This window comes from Ziziphus jujuba, chromosome 12, assembly GCF_031755915.1.
Source record: "Ziziphus jujuba cultivar Dongzao chromosome 12, ASM3175591v1".
Classification (NCBI taxonomy): Eukaryota; Viridiplantae; Streptophyta; class Magnoliopsida; order Rosales; family Rhamnaceae; genus Ziziphus; species Ziziphus jujuba.
This window is the reverse complement of record NC_083390.1, coordinates 15,854,754-15,869,579: the sequence shown is the minus strand read 5'-3', so window position 1 is coordinate 15,869,579 and position 14,826 is coordinate 15,854,754. Positions and strand designations below refer to the sequence as shown.

At 33.1% G+C, this 14,826-nt stretch overlaps 2 protein-coding genes across 7 annotated transcripts; one reads left to right on the top strand and one right to left on the bottom strand.

The window, feature by feature from the left end:
- Nucleotides 1–671: 671 nt before the first annotated feature.
- LOC107429066 (probable inactive purple acid phosphatase 1) lies at nt 672–7,691 on the bottom strand. 5 transcript variants are annotated; one of them, XM_060813436.1, is made up of 14 exons: nt 7,532–7,690; nt 7,031–7,072; nt 6,009–6,197; nt 5,704–5,795; nt 5,441–5,507; nt 5,206–5,328; nt 4,602–4,694; nt 4,264–4,393; nt 3,695–3,776; nt 3,144–3,276; nt 2,617–2,822; nt 2,409–2,534; nt 1,754–2,063; nt 672–1,216 (listed from the first exon to the last, which is right to left on the bottom strand). In XM_060813436.1, the coding sequence occupies exons 3-14, from the start codon at nt 6,195–6,197 to the stop codon at nt 911–913; spliced, it is 1,857 nt and encodes a 618-aa protein (XP_060669419.1). In that variant the 5' UTR covers nt 7,031–7,072; nt 7,532–7,690; the 3' UTR covers nt 672–910. The 5 variants fall into 5 exon arrangements, with proteins under 5 accessions (XP_060669419.1, XP_060669420.1, XP_060669421.1 ...); XM_060813437.1 differs by lacking the exon at nt 7,532–7,690 and adding an exon at nt 7,178–7,194; XM_060813438.1 differs by lacking the exon at nt 7,031–7,072 and having other exon boundaries at nt 7,532–7,691.
- Nucleotides 7,692–10,265: 2,574 nt separating this feature from the next.
- LOC107429062 (phosphatidylinositol N-acetylglucosaminyltransferase subunit A) lies at nt 10,266–14,260 on the top strand. 2 transcript variants are annotated; one of them, XM_016039699.4, is made up of 9 exons: nt 10,270–10,631; nt 10,965–11,157; nt 11,471–12,043; nt 12,714–12,868; nt 13,015–13,105; nt 13,261–13,377; nt 13,475–13,578; nt 13,807–13,897; nt 13,980–14,260. In XM_016039699.4, the coding sequence occupies exons 2-9, from the start codon at nt 11,035–11,037 to the stop codon at nt 14,034–14,036; spliced, it is 1,311 nt and encodes a 436-aa protein (XP_015895185.3). In that variant the 5' UTR covers nt 10,270–10,631; nt 10,965–11,034; the 3' UTR covers nt 14,037–14,260. The 2 variants fall into 2 exon arrangements, 1 of the variants encoding a protein (XP_015895185.3); XR_009635152.1 differs by lacking the exon at nt 13,980–14,260 and having other exon boundaries at nt 10,266–10,631; nt 13,261–13,375.
- Nucleotides 14,261–14,826: the final 566 nt, after the last annotated feature.

Genomic DNA, 14,826 nt, shown 5'->3' with positions numbered 1-14,826 from the left:
AATTTCCATCAAGGCAATTACTTTTTCTTTTTGTTATTTTTTTTAATAAATATTTTCTAAAAGGGAAAATAATTATTTTGTTACCATAAAAAAATAAAAATAAAATGTTATTTATCATTATGGATGCATGATTATCAATTAAATCCATATGTTAGCTGATATAATATCATATGATAGTTTAAACGGTTACTATTAAAAAATTCATTTTTAGGATTTTAATATAAAAAAATAATAAAACTAAATATTTCAATTAAAATTTATCATTTGGTGAACGCAATAACATAACAAAACTTAAAATAAGAGCTGATGTACCAATTTAATTGACATAATAACTACAAATTTATAATTTTTTAGTTTTGATTAGTCAAAAAAATTTAAATAAAACCGGTTAATGATTGCCATATAAATTATGGATTCCACTACTAATAACTATTAGTGACATATAGCTATTTCTAGACCACACACTGGAGTAGAGGTTTAAAACCATGGGCTTAGAAAATAGATGAACCACATGAATCATCATCCTGGTTATCATTATCTCTGTTTTCATCATTTGGACAAAACACATATAAATGCTAGGTTGTCATTTTCCAAAATTAAAATCTCTTATTAAATACTTTCCATTATATTCCTGAAAATTTAGTGATCTTCAACCATTATCAGATGGCAAGTAAAACCGAAACAACTCACAATAAACCACTTTCCTTATAGAAAACAATATTAATCTTCTATACATAATCGGTAGCAGTTCCTTTTGACTATTTACAATAATACGAACAAAAGAAGATTTCAATGAGAAAAATTATCCTGAGAAAATATATACAATGCTGTTTTTGAACTTTGAAGCTACATATTTGAACATAATTAAGAAACTATTTTATTAGCAAAGACTTTCCATCTTTGATTCAAATCATGATGCTAGTGTCATGCTCGGGCAGCTATCAACAGTGCAGGCCAAGATGTCCCTGTAATCTCTGGATAATCTGAAGGAATCATAAACCTTCCCGTCGCTGCTCTTCTTGTACTCAAACAACAGGTTCGAATGGTCAAATGCTGTAAGCTTGACGAACCCATAATCATGATCTTTGAAAAGACTCCATTTTGTTTGGAAGGTGGTAAATGTTGATAGACTTGCTCCTCCTCCGCCGGCAACCACATGGATTGTTCCATTCAAGGTGCCGTTATAATGGTGCTTCTCGTCTCTGGTGCATTTGTTCTGTTGGAGGGAGATAAGGACAGTTACTGACTGAACAATCTAGGTGTCTAATTCATGTTCAATTGACCATGGACATTGTAAAACTCTACATGTGGCTGTGATACTGAAACAATGATATATAGTACGGATATTTTGCATAATCTTAAGGGTCTCAAGCTTTTAAGACGAAAATTAGAGTAAATGGTAACTGAAAATAAAACCATCTCAATAAACTCTCCCAATCTCTGTCATCGTCTTTATTCCTATGAAGAATAAAAGATTTTATTATTCTCTCTCTTTTATTCGATTGTTAGAAAAGTTGTACAATGGAAACAAAACTCAGGATGTTGTACTTTGTGATATATAATAGCAGGCACACCAGATTTAATATCAAATTAAGTTGGCCTAATAAGGTAAGTAACTATGAATTAAAAATTCAAAACATGCATCTGATTGATTTAAATTCAAAACATGCACCTGATTGATTTAACTTTTCACATCAGCGAAGAAACATGAATTGCAGTACAAGTTTGTTGTAGTGCAATGTTGTGGAAATACCTGGTATATAGGACATGTTCTTTCATAGTTGTGCACGTGGCCATAGATTGCAATATCAACCTTGTACTTCTGCCAGAGTTTCTGAAGGCTCTCCCTCCCCATTGGTTCCTCAAATGATCCTTCTTCTGCATAACAGATGCAAGAAGAATATCCCAGCACTCGATGTGCAAGAAAGATTAGCCATGGTTGCTTCTGTCTATCAACAGACTCTAAGCATTTCTCAATGAACTTGTATTGTTCTGTTCCCTCTCTCCAGTCATGCTCTGTGTCAGCTATGCAGAAGTGAAACATGCCGTAGTCAGTGGAGTACCTGGCAAAAGAAAAAGTAACATTCAGAACCATCTCCTCGTAAATGAGGAAAATGCATGTACAGGCAAAGTTAGGGAACTAGGAAAATTTGCAGCTAAACTTGGAAATTGTTCCATATGTTCATCATATTGGAAATCCATAAATATCCAATTCCACAAAATTAATAAGCTTAAGACACATCTTAATGTATAGGGCATGCTTTTATATTATGATGCATGCCAAGTGATCATAAGTATGAACAAAATAGAATCAACTACAGTATCAACATCAAAAGCTCACATTTTACTTTTAGTTGCATCAAGGTGACAATTAAAACTGATAGTTGCTATATTCATCAGTCTCATACCAAAACTTAGCTCTATTTTGAGTAGGGACATAAAACATGGTTTCAGCCAAAACACCACATTCTCCCCCTGAATCCATGTTCCCATAGAAAGAACCTGTTCCTGGCCAGTCACGTTCATGGTTACCGCTGAAAGGAAAATTCGCGAATTGCGTAATAAGAAAGATGACGGATGTGACAATAAACAAGTTACACTTAAAAAATGTCAAACCTTGCAATCATGTAAGGTACAGTTGATGCAATGGGCTCAACCTGTGCAGTAAATTGGTCCCACTGTGAAAGATAACCATTTGCATAACATATATCTCCAATATGGAAGACAATATCAATATTATTCAAATCTTGAATAAGCTGCTTCGTAGTATTAAGAGAGCCTTGCTGGAAATTGTTGTATTCATTGGACCCATCAGCTTCATCCTGCATGTGAAAGGATATATGGTTCAGAACATCCAACAAAAAGCTTGCAATTGATATACAAAATTTCCATTACAGCACAGGATTACATTCTCAGATTGAAATTTCTTAGTGATATTATTTTAGTGAAAAGGTTAACAAAAAAAGAATAATTCATTTATGAAAAATCTATACATATACATACAAGATGACCAATATAATTATATATTCAGTAATTTACTGACCAATGCACTCATGCTATTATTACAGCCATCAATCAGAATGACAAAGAAAACTTGGGTCTGAAATACAACATTCACAAAAATTTTCAACAAGGGTTCAAACCTTTCCCATGTCACCAAAAATGACTACACGTTGAGGTGAATTTTGACCAGGATAAGGAGATGCTCTAAAATGATACTTCTGACTCCAAACATATCTACCAGTGTACAACCTATGCCCCAGCTTGTATGTATACCTGCGTGGAAGAAAGCATAGAATACTAGGAATAGGAACTTGAGTTTCTATCTCTGCAGCTCCAACCTCAAGCTTTTTCCCAAGACTAAATGAATAAGTAACTCAAAATTTTGGGTCTTCATGTTTTGATAAACCAAGGATATAGACATTGAAGTGCACATTGAATTCTAATATATTATAGAATTTCAAAGAAAATAAGTTTAGAGGGTCGAATTCCCCTGAATTGTTGGCCACTCTAGCAGTCTCATGAAGAAGTTTAAAGAAAAGGCATGAAATTGAATAATATTCCTAATTAATCATTGCATAACTGTGATTAATATATATGAAGAAAAATAAAACTTCAAAATATTTCAAAAACAATTTGAATAAATTAAAAACCATAAAACTAACACCCTATTATAGAACAAGGCACAACATACACTCTATTTGGCCACAGCTCTTTCAGAAAACTAGTGTGTATGAATCCAGGATCACGCCATCCCACTGTTCTTGCTGGTGCTCCTGTGTGTATTTATCGATAAGAAGATTACAGAAATTCAAATTTGTTAATAGTTACAAGGTTTCAACTATCATCCATAAAAATAGTAACCCAAGAATGTCAGTAACCACTTGATGTAAATGAATATTGACAAGCTCCAGCAGAGAAGATGATAAACAACCAACCAATTTAACCATCATAAATGCTAAAATTTAGAAAGAATACCCAAAAAATAAAAATAAAAAAATAAAAAATTATTATTGGACTAATGTCATCTTTCAAATGACTTTGAAGCTAAGGTGCTGTTTCCTTTTTCCGTTTTCTAGTAAATAAATACTGGACCAGAACATCAGATATAATTGAGTAATTCATTCCTTGTTAAAAGCCACTTCTAAATCTTGTATGAAAAATAACATGGCCATCTAAGTATGCTCATCTATCTACTACTCCGAAATATATATTAGAAGAGAGAGAGAGAGAGAGAGAGAGAGAGTAGCAGGAGTTACACACCACACATGCTAGTACGGTCAAAAGTCAGAGTCCCAGCTGGGGAACGTATAGAGTCTCCCCCTTTTGGACCCCACTCAACAAAAGGTTCTGCTTCATCGATTCCATATCCACTTGTCCATGTAACAGTCATCTGAGAGTAAATTCATAATTACATTATTGCTTGAAAATTGTAAGCATAATAAATGTTGATAAAGGAATACCAGCTGGAATGCCAAAGGAAAGAACTTCATGACAAGAATAAATTTATGATCAATTGAGCAGTTTGGAATCGAGATATAAGTCAAAGGAATATAATAAAAATTCAGATTTAAGAATATGATACAAGGAGGAAACTTTACTTCATTCCATAGTTTTCCTTGAGCTATTCGCGGATAAACTGGTGCATTTGGATTAGAGAAAGCTACATGATTTGACAGTGCCATCAGCTTTGGCTATTATCCAAACAAGGAGGAAAAAAGAGGAACGAGGTTAATCAAAGGCTCAGTTACAGAAACATCCATACATTTCAGATTAATACTTTATTTTTAAACGTGAAAACCTGAAAAACCAACTAGGAAAATAGAACATGATACATATATGCCAGCTAGATCATAAGCATGCAACAGAGTTACTAGCTAGTTCGTGGTAAAGCACAGGAAAATATTTGGTGAAGCAAACTCCTAAATTTGATGTTGACACAGTAGTATATATTGCAACTTTGAGTAAATTTGCTTTTTCAGTTTTTCTCCGTACGTGCAATAATTACCCAAGACATTTTTTATATAGTCTGCAATAAACGAATTGAATTTCATAAAAAAAAAATAAAAAAAAAAAACCAATGCAATTCCAAAAACAAAAACAATGCACCCAATGCATAACTACTGAATCTCTACTAGTATGGTTCATGAGAGAAGTTAGCAAATGACCATCGAGATAATAGTATCATGCCTGCTACAGCCATACATTTGACAAACCACCAGAAAATAGAGCAAAGGAGAAGTCTGATCTTTGATTAATCAGCTGAAGCTGCAACAACCCTTTTCCTGTGACCTTGTACTCAGGACTGGAGTAATTTGCATACTGATACTGGAAGAGAAGAATGACAATTGTGTCACTTTTTTAGCTGTTTCTAGATTTCAAAGAAAGGCAGCTTAATAATCAATGCATAGAAAAATTGTGGCGATAGCAAAGCATAAACCTTGATAGGCGCTGAACACAAAAACAGTGGGTTAACTCTTGGATTTTCCCCATAGCAGGTGGTGGCGCTAGGAAAGGTTAAATATATTTTGTTAAAAATTGAAAGACTTCCAATCAGATTAATTTAGGAAAAAACATAAGGAACCAGATAAATATCAGTCACAAGACAGAGAACCAGGAAAATATTCAAAGAAAATCACACAAAATGCTAAATGTTGAATGAAGCCAAATTTAAGAAAATTCAGAATACAAGGTCTTTACTACCTGAAATTAGCAGGAGAAAATACTCCAATCCAATCATCAATAGATGGGTTAGAGGTACCAAATTCCAGTGTCACCCATTCTGCTGTTTCCCCCTAAAAACATTGAATCAAATTGATGAGCTCCAAAGTAGACCTATATTCTTCATGCTTTTTAGGACACTGAATGGATGAAAAATAGGACATCGTCAAAATATGATCCAGAGTTAAATACCGGAATGAGGCAAATATTACAAACTTCCCTTTGAATGAGTGCATGGATAATGAGAAAAAGATTCATCAAATACAGAATCAATTCAAAAAACTTACTCTTGCTCCAAGAATAGTAGGAGAGGCTTTAACATAAGCAAGGTCATGAAGAGCAAAGGCCGCCTTATCAATGGCGATTCTCGAAAGAGGCTGCTCTCCATGAGACCTCACCTCTTTAAGGATTGCAAGAAGAACCAACAGAATTACCAACTTCAGCTTTACTCTTCTCATCCCAACATTACCCAGCATCTAAATTAAACCAGCAAGCAACTCCAAAATTTAGAATCTTGAAAATAAATATCCAAAAAGAGAGAGGGGAGGGGGGGGGGGGGGGGGTGTGGGCGGCGCGCGCGGGAGAAGAAGTTGCAATTAAACCGACCCAAACAGAGAAGCTTAAGCACATGGTCATATAAGGTTCAAAAACAATCAAAGAAACTCTAATCCTTCAAATGCTCAACATAAACATTTCACCAACAAATATTAAATCTCCAAAAGCATGAAATAGTTGAAAAAAAAAAAGTTGCAATTAAACCAACCCAAGACAGAGAAGCTTAAGCACATAGTCGTACGAGGGTCAAAAGCAATAATAAAAAAAAAATCTAATTCCTTCAAGTGCACAACATAAAATTTTAGACCAACAAATATCAAAGCTCCAAAGGCATAAAATAGTTGAAAAAAAGTTCAATTAAACCGATCCAATGCAAAGAAGCTTAAGCACATAGTCATATGAGTTTTCCAAAGCAATCAAAGAAACTCTAATTCTTTCAAATGCTCTCAACATAAACATTTAACCAATAAATATCAAAGCTCCAAAAGCACAATAGTTTAAACCAAAAAAACAAAAAAAAGTAGCAATTAAACCGACCAAACACCAAGAAGATTAAGTACATAGTCATATGGGGTTCAAAAGCAATAACCAAAGCTCTAATACCTTCAAATACAGATACTCAACATAACCATTTACCCAGAAATTATTACCGCACAAAATCCACAAAAAAAATAATAAATAATAATACAATAAAAAAGGATAAAATATCGAAATTTCAAAGAAAAAAAGAAAAAAAAATCCGCGAGGGAAACACCTGGGTTTATTAGTGTACTGTGCCGAAGAAGAAGCTTCAGAACTGAAAGTTAAGCAAGCCAGAAGAAGAGAGATAAAATGTCAACAAAACAAAACAACTACAGAGAAGAAGTGAAATACGAGGTCACGAGTTTCCATGTCAGCATACATTTCCATGTCCTCCAAATTTAGCGGATAGGTAGGCAAATAACATTTTCTGAAAAAAAAATATATATACATATATATATTGGTGAAATTTTAAAAAATATATATTTAAAAAATTTTAAATTTCGTTCTTATTTTCAATTTTACCTCTTTCTAAACTATTTTCTCAAGCAAAATTTTGTCTAAAATTTTAAGAAAAAAATCTTTTTATTGTTAGAATATATAATGAAATTATAAAGTTAGAAAAAAAAAAGTTGACTTTTCAAAATTGCCAGTTAAACTCGCAAAGAAACAAAACGCGTGTCTATAAATAAACTAAAGAGGGAGCAGTGTATTCAGTAGTGGTAAAGAAAGTTACCGTTGCAAGTTGCTGTCAAAGAAACCAAACAGCAGCTCTCTCTCTCTCTCTCTCTCTCTCTCTCTCAATCAATGGCTTCGTCAACCTCTGAAAAGAACAGGAAAGCTACTCTGAAAAAGACAGCCTCCGAGCTTTCTATCTTGTGTGGTGTTGATGTTTTCATGGTGATTTTTGGGTCTGACGGAAGTATGGAGGTTTGGCCAGACGACTCTGCCAAAGCCAATTCTACACTCTCCAAGTACTATCATGCTATTAACAAACACAAACCCATTAATCAGAAGAATAATCTGAACAACCTCTCTAATTCTGATCAGCTTCACTTTCCATCCGATAAGAAGATGGAACTACTTCAAACTGATGATTTTACCAAGCTGGAAAATTCTGATTTTTGGATCAAAAAATCGATGAGTCCTTGAAGATGAGCAACGGAAAAGAAATTCAGGTTAAAAAAGAAGAAAATCATGAAGGAGAAAAAGAAGAAAGATTAGATGGGTTTTGGTCTCACATTCTCAATATGTTGGATCAAGAAACTTCTTCTGAGCAACCAAGTGTCCCCTTTGAGTATGGTGTTGGAAATACCTCCTCTAGTAGTGGTAGTAGCGTTAATGGTGGTAATAATCAGATGGATTTTGCTTGGATGAAGAAGGGCAAAGAAATTCAACATTGCAGTGAAGATAATGAAGAAGAAAGATTAGATGGGTTTTCGTCTGATATGCTTTTGGAGTTAGATCAGGAATGTGAGCATCCAAGTTTGCCTTCTGGGTATGGTTTTAGAAATAACTCTACTGGTATTTATGGTGGTGATGATCTGTTTGGAGCTGTGGAGGCAGATTTTGGGTGCACAAATTGTTGTTGGGAAAATAGCGTCAAATCAGGGTGGTGTGAAGAGCAAAGTTGTTTTTGTGACCCATACTTTTGGTATATTCCACAAATGAATTGGGGATTGGAATATAAGATGGAACCAAGTCCAAAAAGACAAAAACTTGAACGCAAAACAGATATTGTTGAACCAACAGTTCAACAACACGGAATATCTTATCAAGGCTACCACCGACGGGTGATGACTCTGTGTGTGTGTGTGTGTGTGTGTGTTTTTTTTTTTTTTTAAAAGACCACTTTTTCTTATTGTTGGTAGCGATTTCAAACCTAAAATTTTATATAATTTGACAAGCTATTTTGATTATGGCCTATTCAATATTACATAATTCTTGTCCATGTTAATGAACAGTAAGTGTCTCCATGGATAATAGTTTTGAACAATTTTTGAAGCTATAAAAGGAATTAAAATCAACAAAAAAAAAAAATGTGAACATGGTCAATAATTGGACCTGAGTGCTGTTATTAAAATTGATAAACATTTTGAATGTGAAAAATATGATCAATAATTGGGTGAACCATAAGTGTGTTGCATATTTGCTATTACGTGTTCCACTTTTTTATCTCTAAGCTTAACATGCTATTGGACCACTCACTTGTTTCTGTTCTGCCATAGATTCAATTATAAGACTGATAGTGCTCAAGTATTCTCTTAATAGGAATAATTAACCAAAAGTAGCAACCAAATTGAGTAAGAAAATCTTGTATCCACTATTCTGCTATTGGCATTAGGAACCAAATTTAGTAATAAATTCTTGTGTCACCAGGATTATTGTATTATGTTGCTTTATTATTGTATGTGTATTATTTTATTTATTTATTTATTTATATATATATATTTTTTGTAGCCAATAGTTGTGACCTGCAACTATTGCTTTTCTGAATGGGTAGCAAAAATTTCACATACAATTCTAATAATCTTTATACCTGTTTGTTTCTGCTATTTAGTTCCTTTAATTTGTCTTTTTGGTCGTAATCCATATAATTGTAAAAATTAGAACTTCATATATGTCTTCTTGGCTGATAATTAGTTTAAAAATAAATTATGTTAATATATACATTAGATGTTTATTCTTTACTCTATGTTTATTTTTTCTGTAGTATATTTTTTCGATGTCCTTTAAAAATGATAGAAATAGATTCAATTTTATGGAGTGTTACCAATGAAAAAATTTATATAAATATTATAATAGATGTTATAAATAAAATTGTATGCTCTAAATAATAAATCTAAAAGAATCTACAACAAGATGCAAATTAAACAAAAATTCAATAGGCTTAGAGTAAACATCATGAGTTTAGTGAGCTGTTGCAAAAAACCTTAATCATACAAGAAGTTTCGTTCTTGTACGTTTTGTTTTTCTTAGGCAAAAATAGGCTTCAACCATCGAATACCTTATGAAGCTTTTGTTTTGTTTTGTTTTTTTTTTTTTTTTTTTTTTTTTTTTGTTGTGTTGCTAAAATCGAACACCATGAAATTATCAAAAAACTTTACCAAAAAATAAGGAATTATTAATAAAAGCTTATATAAATAATAAATAGGACTGTAATTATATTATTAATAATATATATATATATATATAATTATTTGTAATGATAAAATATATAGATTTGGATATTATTAAATATGGATTTGTTTATTTTAATAAATATAAACTGTAAAGCATTAAACACTAAACATTCTAATACAATTGATTCTAATCTACTTCAATATAATACATTTCAATACAATATATTTCAATACAATATTGCACATCAAAGGTGAGACCATATACTTTTATTTTAAATGTTTTTATACATCTTTTATCTTTAGGTTTTTTTCAGTTGTTGCTTAGAATGATTAAAAACAAAAACAAAAAAACCTTGTTTTTGGAAAGTTTTGTATAGCCTTTCGTTTCCATTTGTGCCAAAAAGTGTTAATTGTGGAAATAAAATATAAAACGCAAAATTGTTGAATCTCCATGTGGTAGTTCGCATAGCATCACTACCTCTCACCTTGCCCGTTGATCCACATTAATCCAGCGGCCTCACCATCTCCGGCCGTCTTCTCTGCTTGTCCGGCCACTCTAGATAATACTTAGCCTTTTTGTTCACCAGTTAATTCAGCGACAGCAAAGCTGATTGATAACCAGAGCCTTCCCTTACCTGCATCGACACCTAATCTCCCAATTCTACTTCTCAAACCCTTTTACTTGATTAATCCTCCTCTGTCTTTTCCTTGAAGGTATTTATTTTGTTTGTTTGCTTGTTTTATTTATTTTTATTTTATTTTATAGAATTGAATATAGTATCTACCATGATCTGTATGGAAATTAATGCAGTAGAATTTGGTAAAAGCCATTGATTTTCAATTGTTGTATTCATCAAAACGTTGTGTCCTCCCTCTGTATTGCTTGTTGCAGTTTTCCAGTTTTCCATTTTTTGACTATTTGTGTGTGTTTGGATCCAAGAAACTTAGGATTGACTTTAATTTCTGACTCTTTACATTTTGGTAACAAGAAACTTGGGATTTATTCAAACCTAACTGACTATTATTTGTTGCTTTCTGGAAAACCAGATAACTAGAGCTAAGATTTAATGGAAAAGTTGTAAACAAAACTCTGTTTGAAGGCTGTTGGGATAATCTAATGGGTGACCAGAAGAAAAGGCATAGAATTCTGATGGTCTCTGATTTTTTCTACCCCAACTTTGGTGGCGTGGAAAATCACATCTACTATCTCTCTCAATGCCTGCTGAAGCTTGGTCACAAGGTCAGAGAATAGACAAGATCTTTCAGTTTGTTTACGTGCTGAGTGCTTTTATTCTGTTTAAGTATACAAGTAATTTGTCTGTGTATTTGCACACATTCTTGTGTATATGATGTAGGTACTTGTTTGTAGTTTAGTGCGTTGAAAGAATAATTTTGGACTTGCTTACTGTCTTTTCAATTTTTTATTGCTTCGCTATGAAAACCAAATGGATGTGGCAGCTTGCTGTTTATGTGACTCACAATCAGATTGAGGTCCCCATAACGGCTTCCAAAAAGATGATATTTATGGACCTAATATTTGTCGGATTGTTCAGGTGGTGGTTATGACTCATGCTTATGGAACTCGTTCTGGGGTGAGGTATATGACTGGTGGACTGAAAGTTTACTATGTACCATGGAAACCCTTCCTTATGCAGAATACATTACCAACTTTCTATGGGACTCTACCGATTATAAGGACTATCCTTATTCGAGAAAAGATATCGTTGGTACATGGGCATCAAGCTTTCTCAACACTTTGTCATGAAGCATTGATGCATGCTCGAACTATGGGGTATAAGGTTGTGTTTACTGATCATTCACTCTATGGTTTTGCCGACGTGGGGAGCATCCACATGAACAAGGTATTGCAGTTTACTTTAGCGGATGTAAGTCAGGCCATCTGTGTCTCTCATACAAGTAAAGAAAACACGGTGCTACGATCAGGTTTGCCACCAGAAAAGGTTTTTGTAATACCTAATGCTGTTGATACAGCAATGTTCAAGCCTGCTCCACAGAGACCAAGTGGTAATGAAATTATTATCATCGTTATAAGTAGATTGGTTTACCGGAAGGGTGCAGATCTGCTGGTTGAAGTTATTCCTGAAGTCTGCCGTCTATATCCCAACGTGAGTTATGAAGCACCATATTGCTTATGCAATTTTGATTGACACTTATTGACGTATAGTGTATGTTTTGTTATCTTCCTTGATGTGGACTCAGAATGAAATATGCTTTCAATCTTTTGCAAATCATGTGTGGAGGTCATATGTTTTATGTCATTAAATGTTTTTAAGCTATAGGATGGTAATTTTAAGGTAACAGCCTTTATTATATTGTATTAAAGTTACATGAGGTACCAAAATTTATTTGAACAAGAAAGCAAGGAAGTTTGAATGTTAGGTATGGATATAAGAAAATTGATACTCTAAATTGATTTCTTTCGTTATATTGATTAATCAGGTATTATATACTTGTGGATTTGTGCTTATTGTTAGAGATTTGTTTACTTGTTGCAACATGCTCTGTTTGCAATTTAGCTTTTGCTTCTATGCTTCTGTTTGTCTAGTTGAAAATTTTATGAAAGATTGCATTTCTTAAGGTTTTCAAACTGCTTATGGTGGACGTTGATGTTCTCTTGATATATTCATATCTTTCAGTGATAGCATGTATATAGCCTGATGAAGACGCTCTCCTTGTTACTAAAGAAAAGAATGATTCAGGATACTTTAATTTATTAACATCATGGGATGTCGTAATTTTCATGGCTTCTCATCTCATTCAGAAATGTATGATAAGGTTCGTTTCATTGTTGGGGGAGATGGACCTAAACGTGTGCGGCTAGAAGAGATGAGGGAGAAACATTCTCTTCAAGATCGAGTTGAAATGTTGGGTGCTGTACCACATGCCCAAGTGCGATCTGTCCTTATTTCTGGCCATATATTCTTAAACAGGTACTTATATATGGGATACCTTATAATTTTGTCTGTTGTAATCTCAAATGCATACATGAATGAATTCTTTTGTACCAAGACATGGTTGTTTCAGGGTTTTGATTTCTGTTGGATCCTTGTCTTATGTAGTTTATTGCCTGTTGCAGTTCTTTGACAGAGGCCTTTTGCATAGCCATATTAGAGGCTGCTAGTTGTGGATTGTTGACTGTTAGTACACGCGTAGGAGGTGTCCCAGAGGTGTGTAATATGAAAAATTCTCCTCTTAACTTGTTAACAATATAAATTTGCTACTTTACGTTCAACTTTGTGGAAATTATATGTTTCTTAAAATAACATAACATCCAGGAATGTCCTTACATAGTTTATTTAGCTAATCCTCTGACTGGCTGTAGGTTCTACCAGATGATATGATTGTACTAGCTGAACCAGATCCTGATGATATGGTACAAGCAATCAAGAAGGCAATATCTATACTTCCCAAGATTGATCCGCAAATCATGCACAACCGTGTGAGTATATTTTATGGTATAAATAAATCTTTATGAATGTGTCAACTACTTGAACACTGGTTATTTATACTCTCGTTGATTCTATAATTGCTTCTAGATGAAAGAACTCTACAATTGGCATGATGTTGCCAAAAGGACAGAGATTGTGTACGATCGTGCTTTGAAATGCTCAAATCAAAATCTTCTAGAACGACTTTCGCGGTAGGCTATTGAAAGTTAGATGCTCAAATAGATCTCTATTACGGGAACTATCTCTTGTATATGGATTTTTTTTTATTATGATCACTACCTGTACAATTCAAAACAAAATAATCTGGATGGCATCTTATTTCCTCATTTCATAATACCCTTGGTCACATAAATTTCCTGATCCATTTATCTTGATGCTAGAGTATGGAAAAGTTGCTAATTACATAGAATATGGAATAGGTATCTTTCATGTGGAGCATGGGCAGGGAAGCTTTTTTGCTTGGTTATGATCATTGATTTTTTGCTATGGCGTCTACTGCAAATGTGGCAGGTACTTATATATATATATATATTGGCTTTCAACCTCTACTTATTTTTGCCCAACTAATCTCTCCTTTGAAAATCCCCATTAGCCTGCAGAGAATATAGAAGAGGTGCCTGATTTTACTATATCCCATGATCAAGACTGAGGAATATTGCAGCGTTCAATCATAAGCAAAAGCTCTTAACTGATTTGTTTCATCTTCCAAGTGCTCATGATTTTTTTTTTCTTTTTCTTTTTTCCAGTTGTGTAAATTTTTTATTTTTCTTTTTTCTGTATTATTTATTTATTTTTTTCGTTTTGTGTTTGTAATGAATTGTAATCCAAGACAAGATAGTGACTGAAAATGGAATTTCTCAAAGTTTGAGATCCCGCATTTTCTATGTATTAAGTCCAATTAAAAATTAAAGTAAAAAACTTATTTTTTAAAATAATATAAAAAATGAAATTTTAAATAATAAAAATATCATGCAGTAACGATGGCAAGAAAAGTCTCCCACGGACACCAGGAATGGCAATTGCCACCGACAGGCAGCCGGGACCGGTATATATATTTATTTATTTATTTATTTTTGTAATTTTATTTAGGTAAAACACCATTTTCTTCTGTTTTTTACAAGCATTAATAATAAGTTCTCAACATTGGCTGCCAACATTATGTTGATGTATTTTATTATATATTTGTTGCTTTTTAATTATTTTATTAATATTTTATTCATAAAAAAAAAATTATATAAATTTTTCGAAAAACATTATACGAATGATTAAAAAAAAAAAAGCGGGTAAAACTACCATGATCCGTCTTCGATTGAAAATTTTTTATCCCCATTCCTCCTCTAAAGAAATGAAGAAAACTGTGGAAACAGGATAAAAAATTCTCCGCAGGAAGAGGATGAGATTTTAAAAACCAGCTCGCGGTGTTCCGTTGACATTCCTAG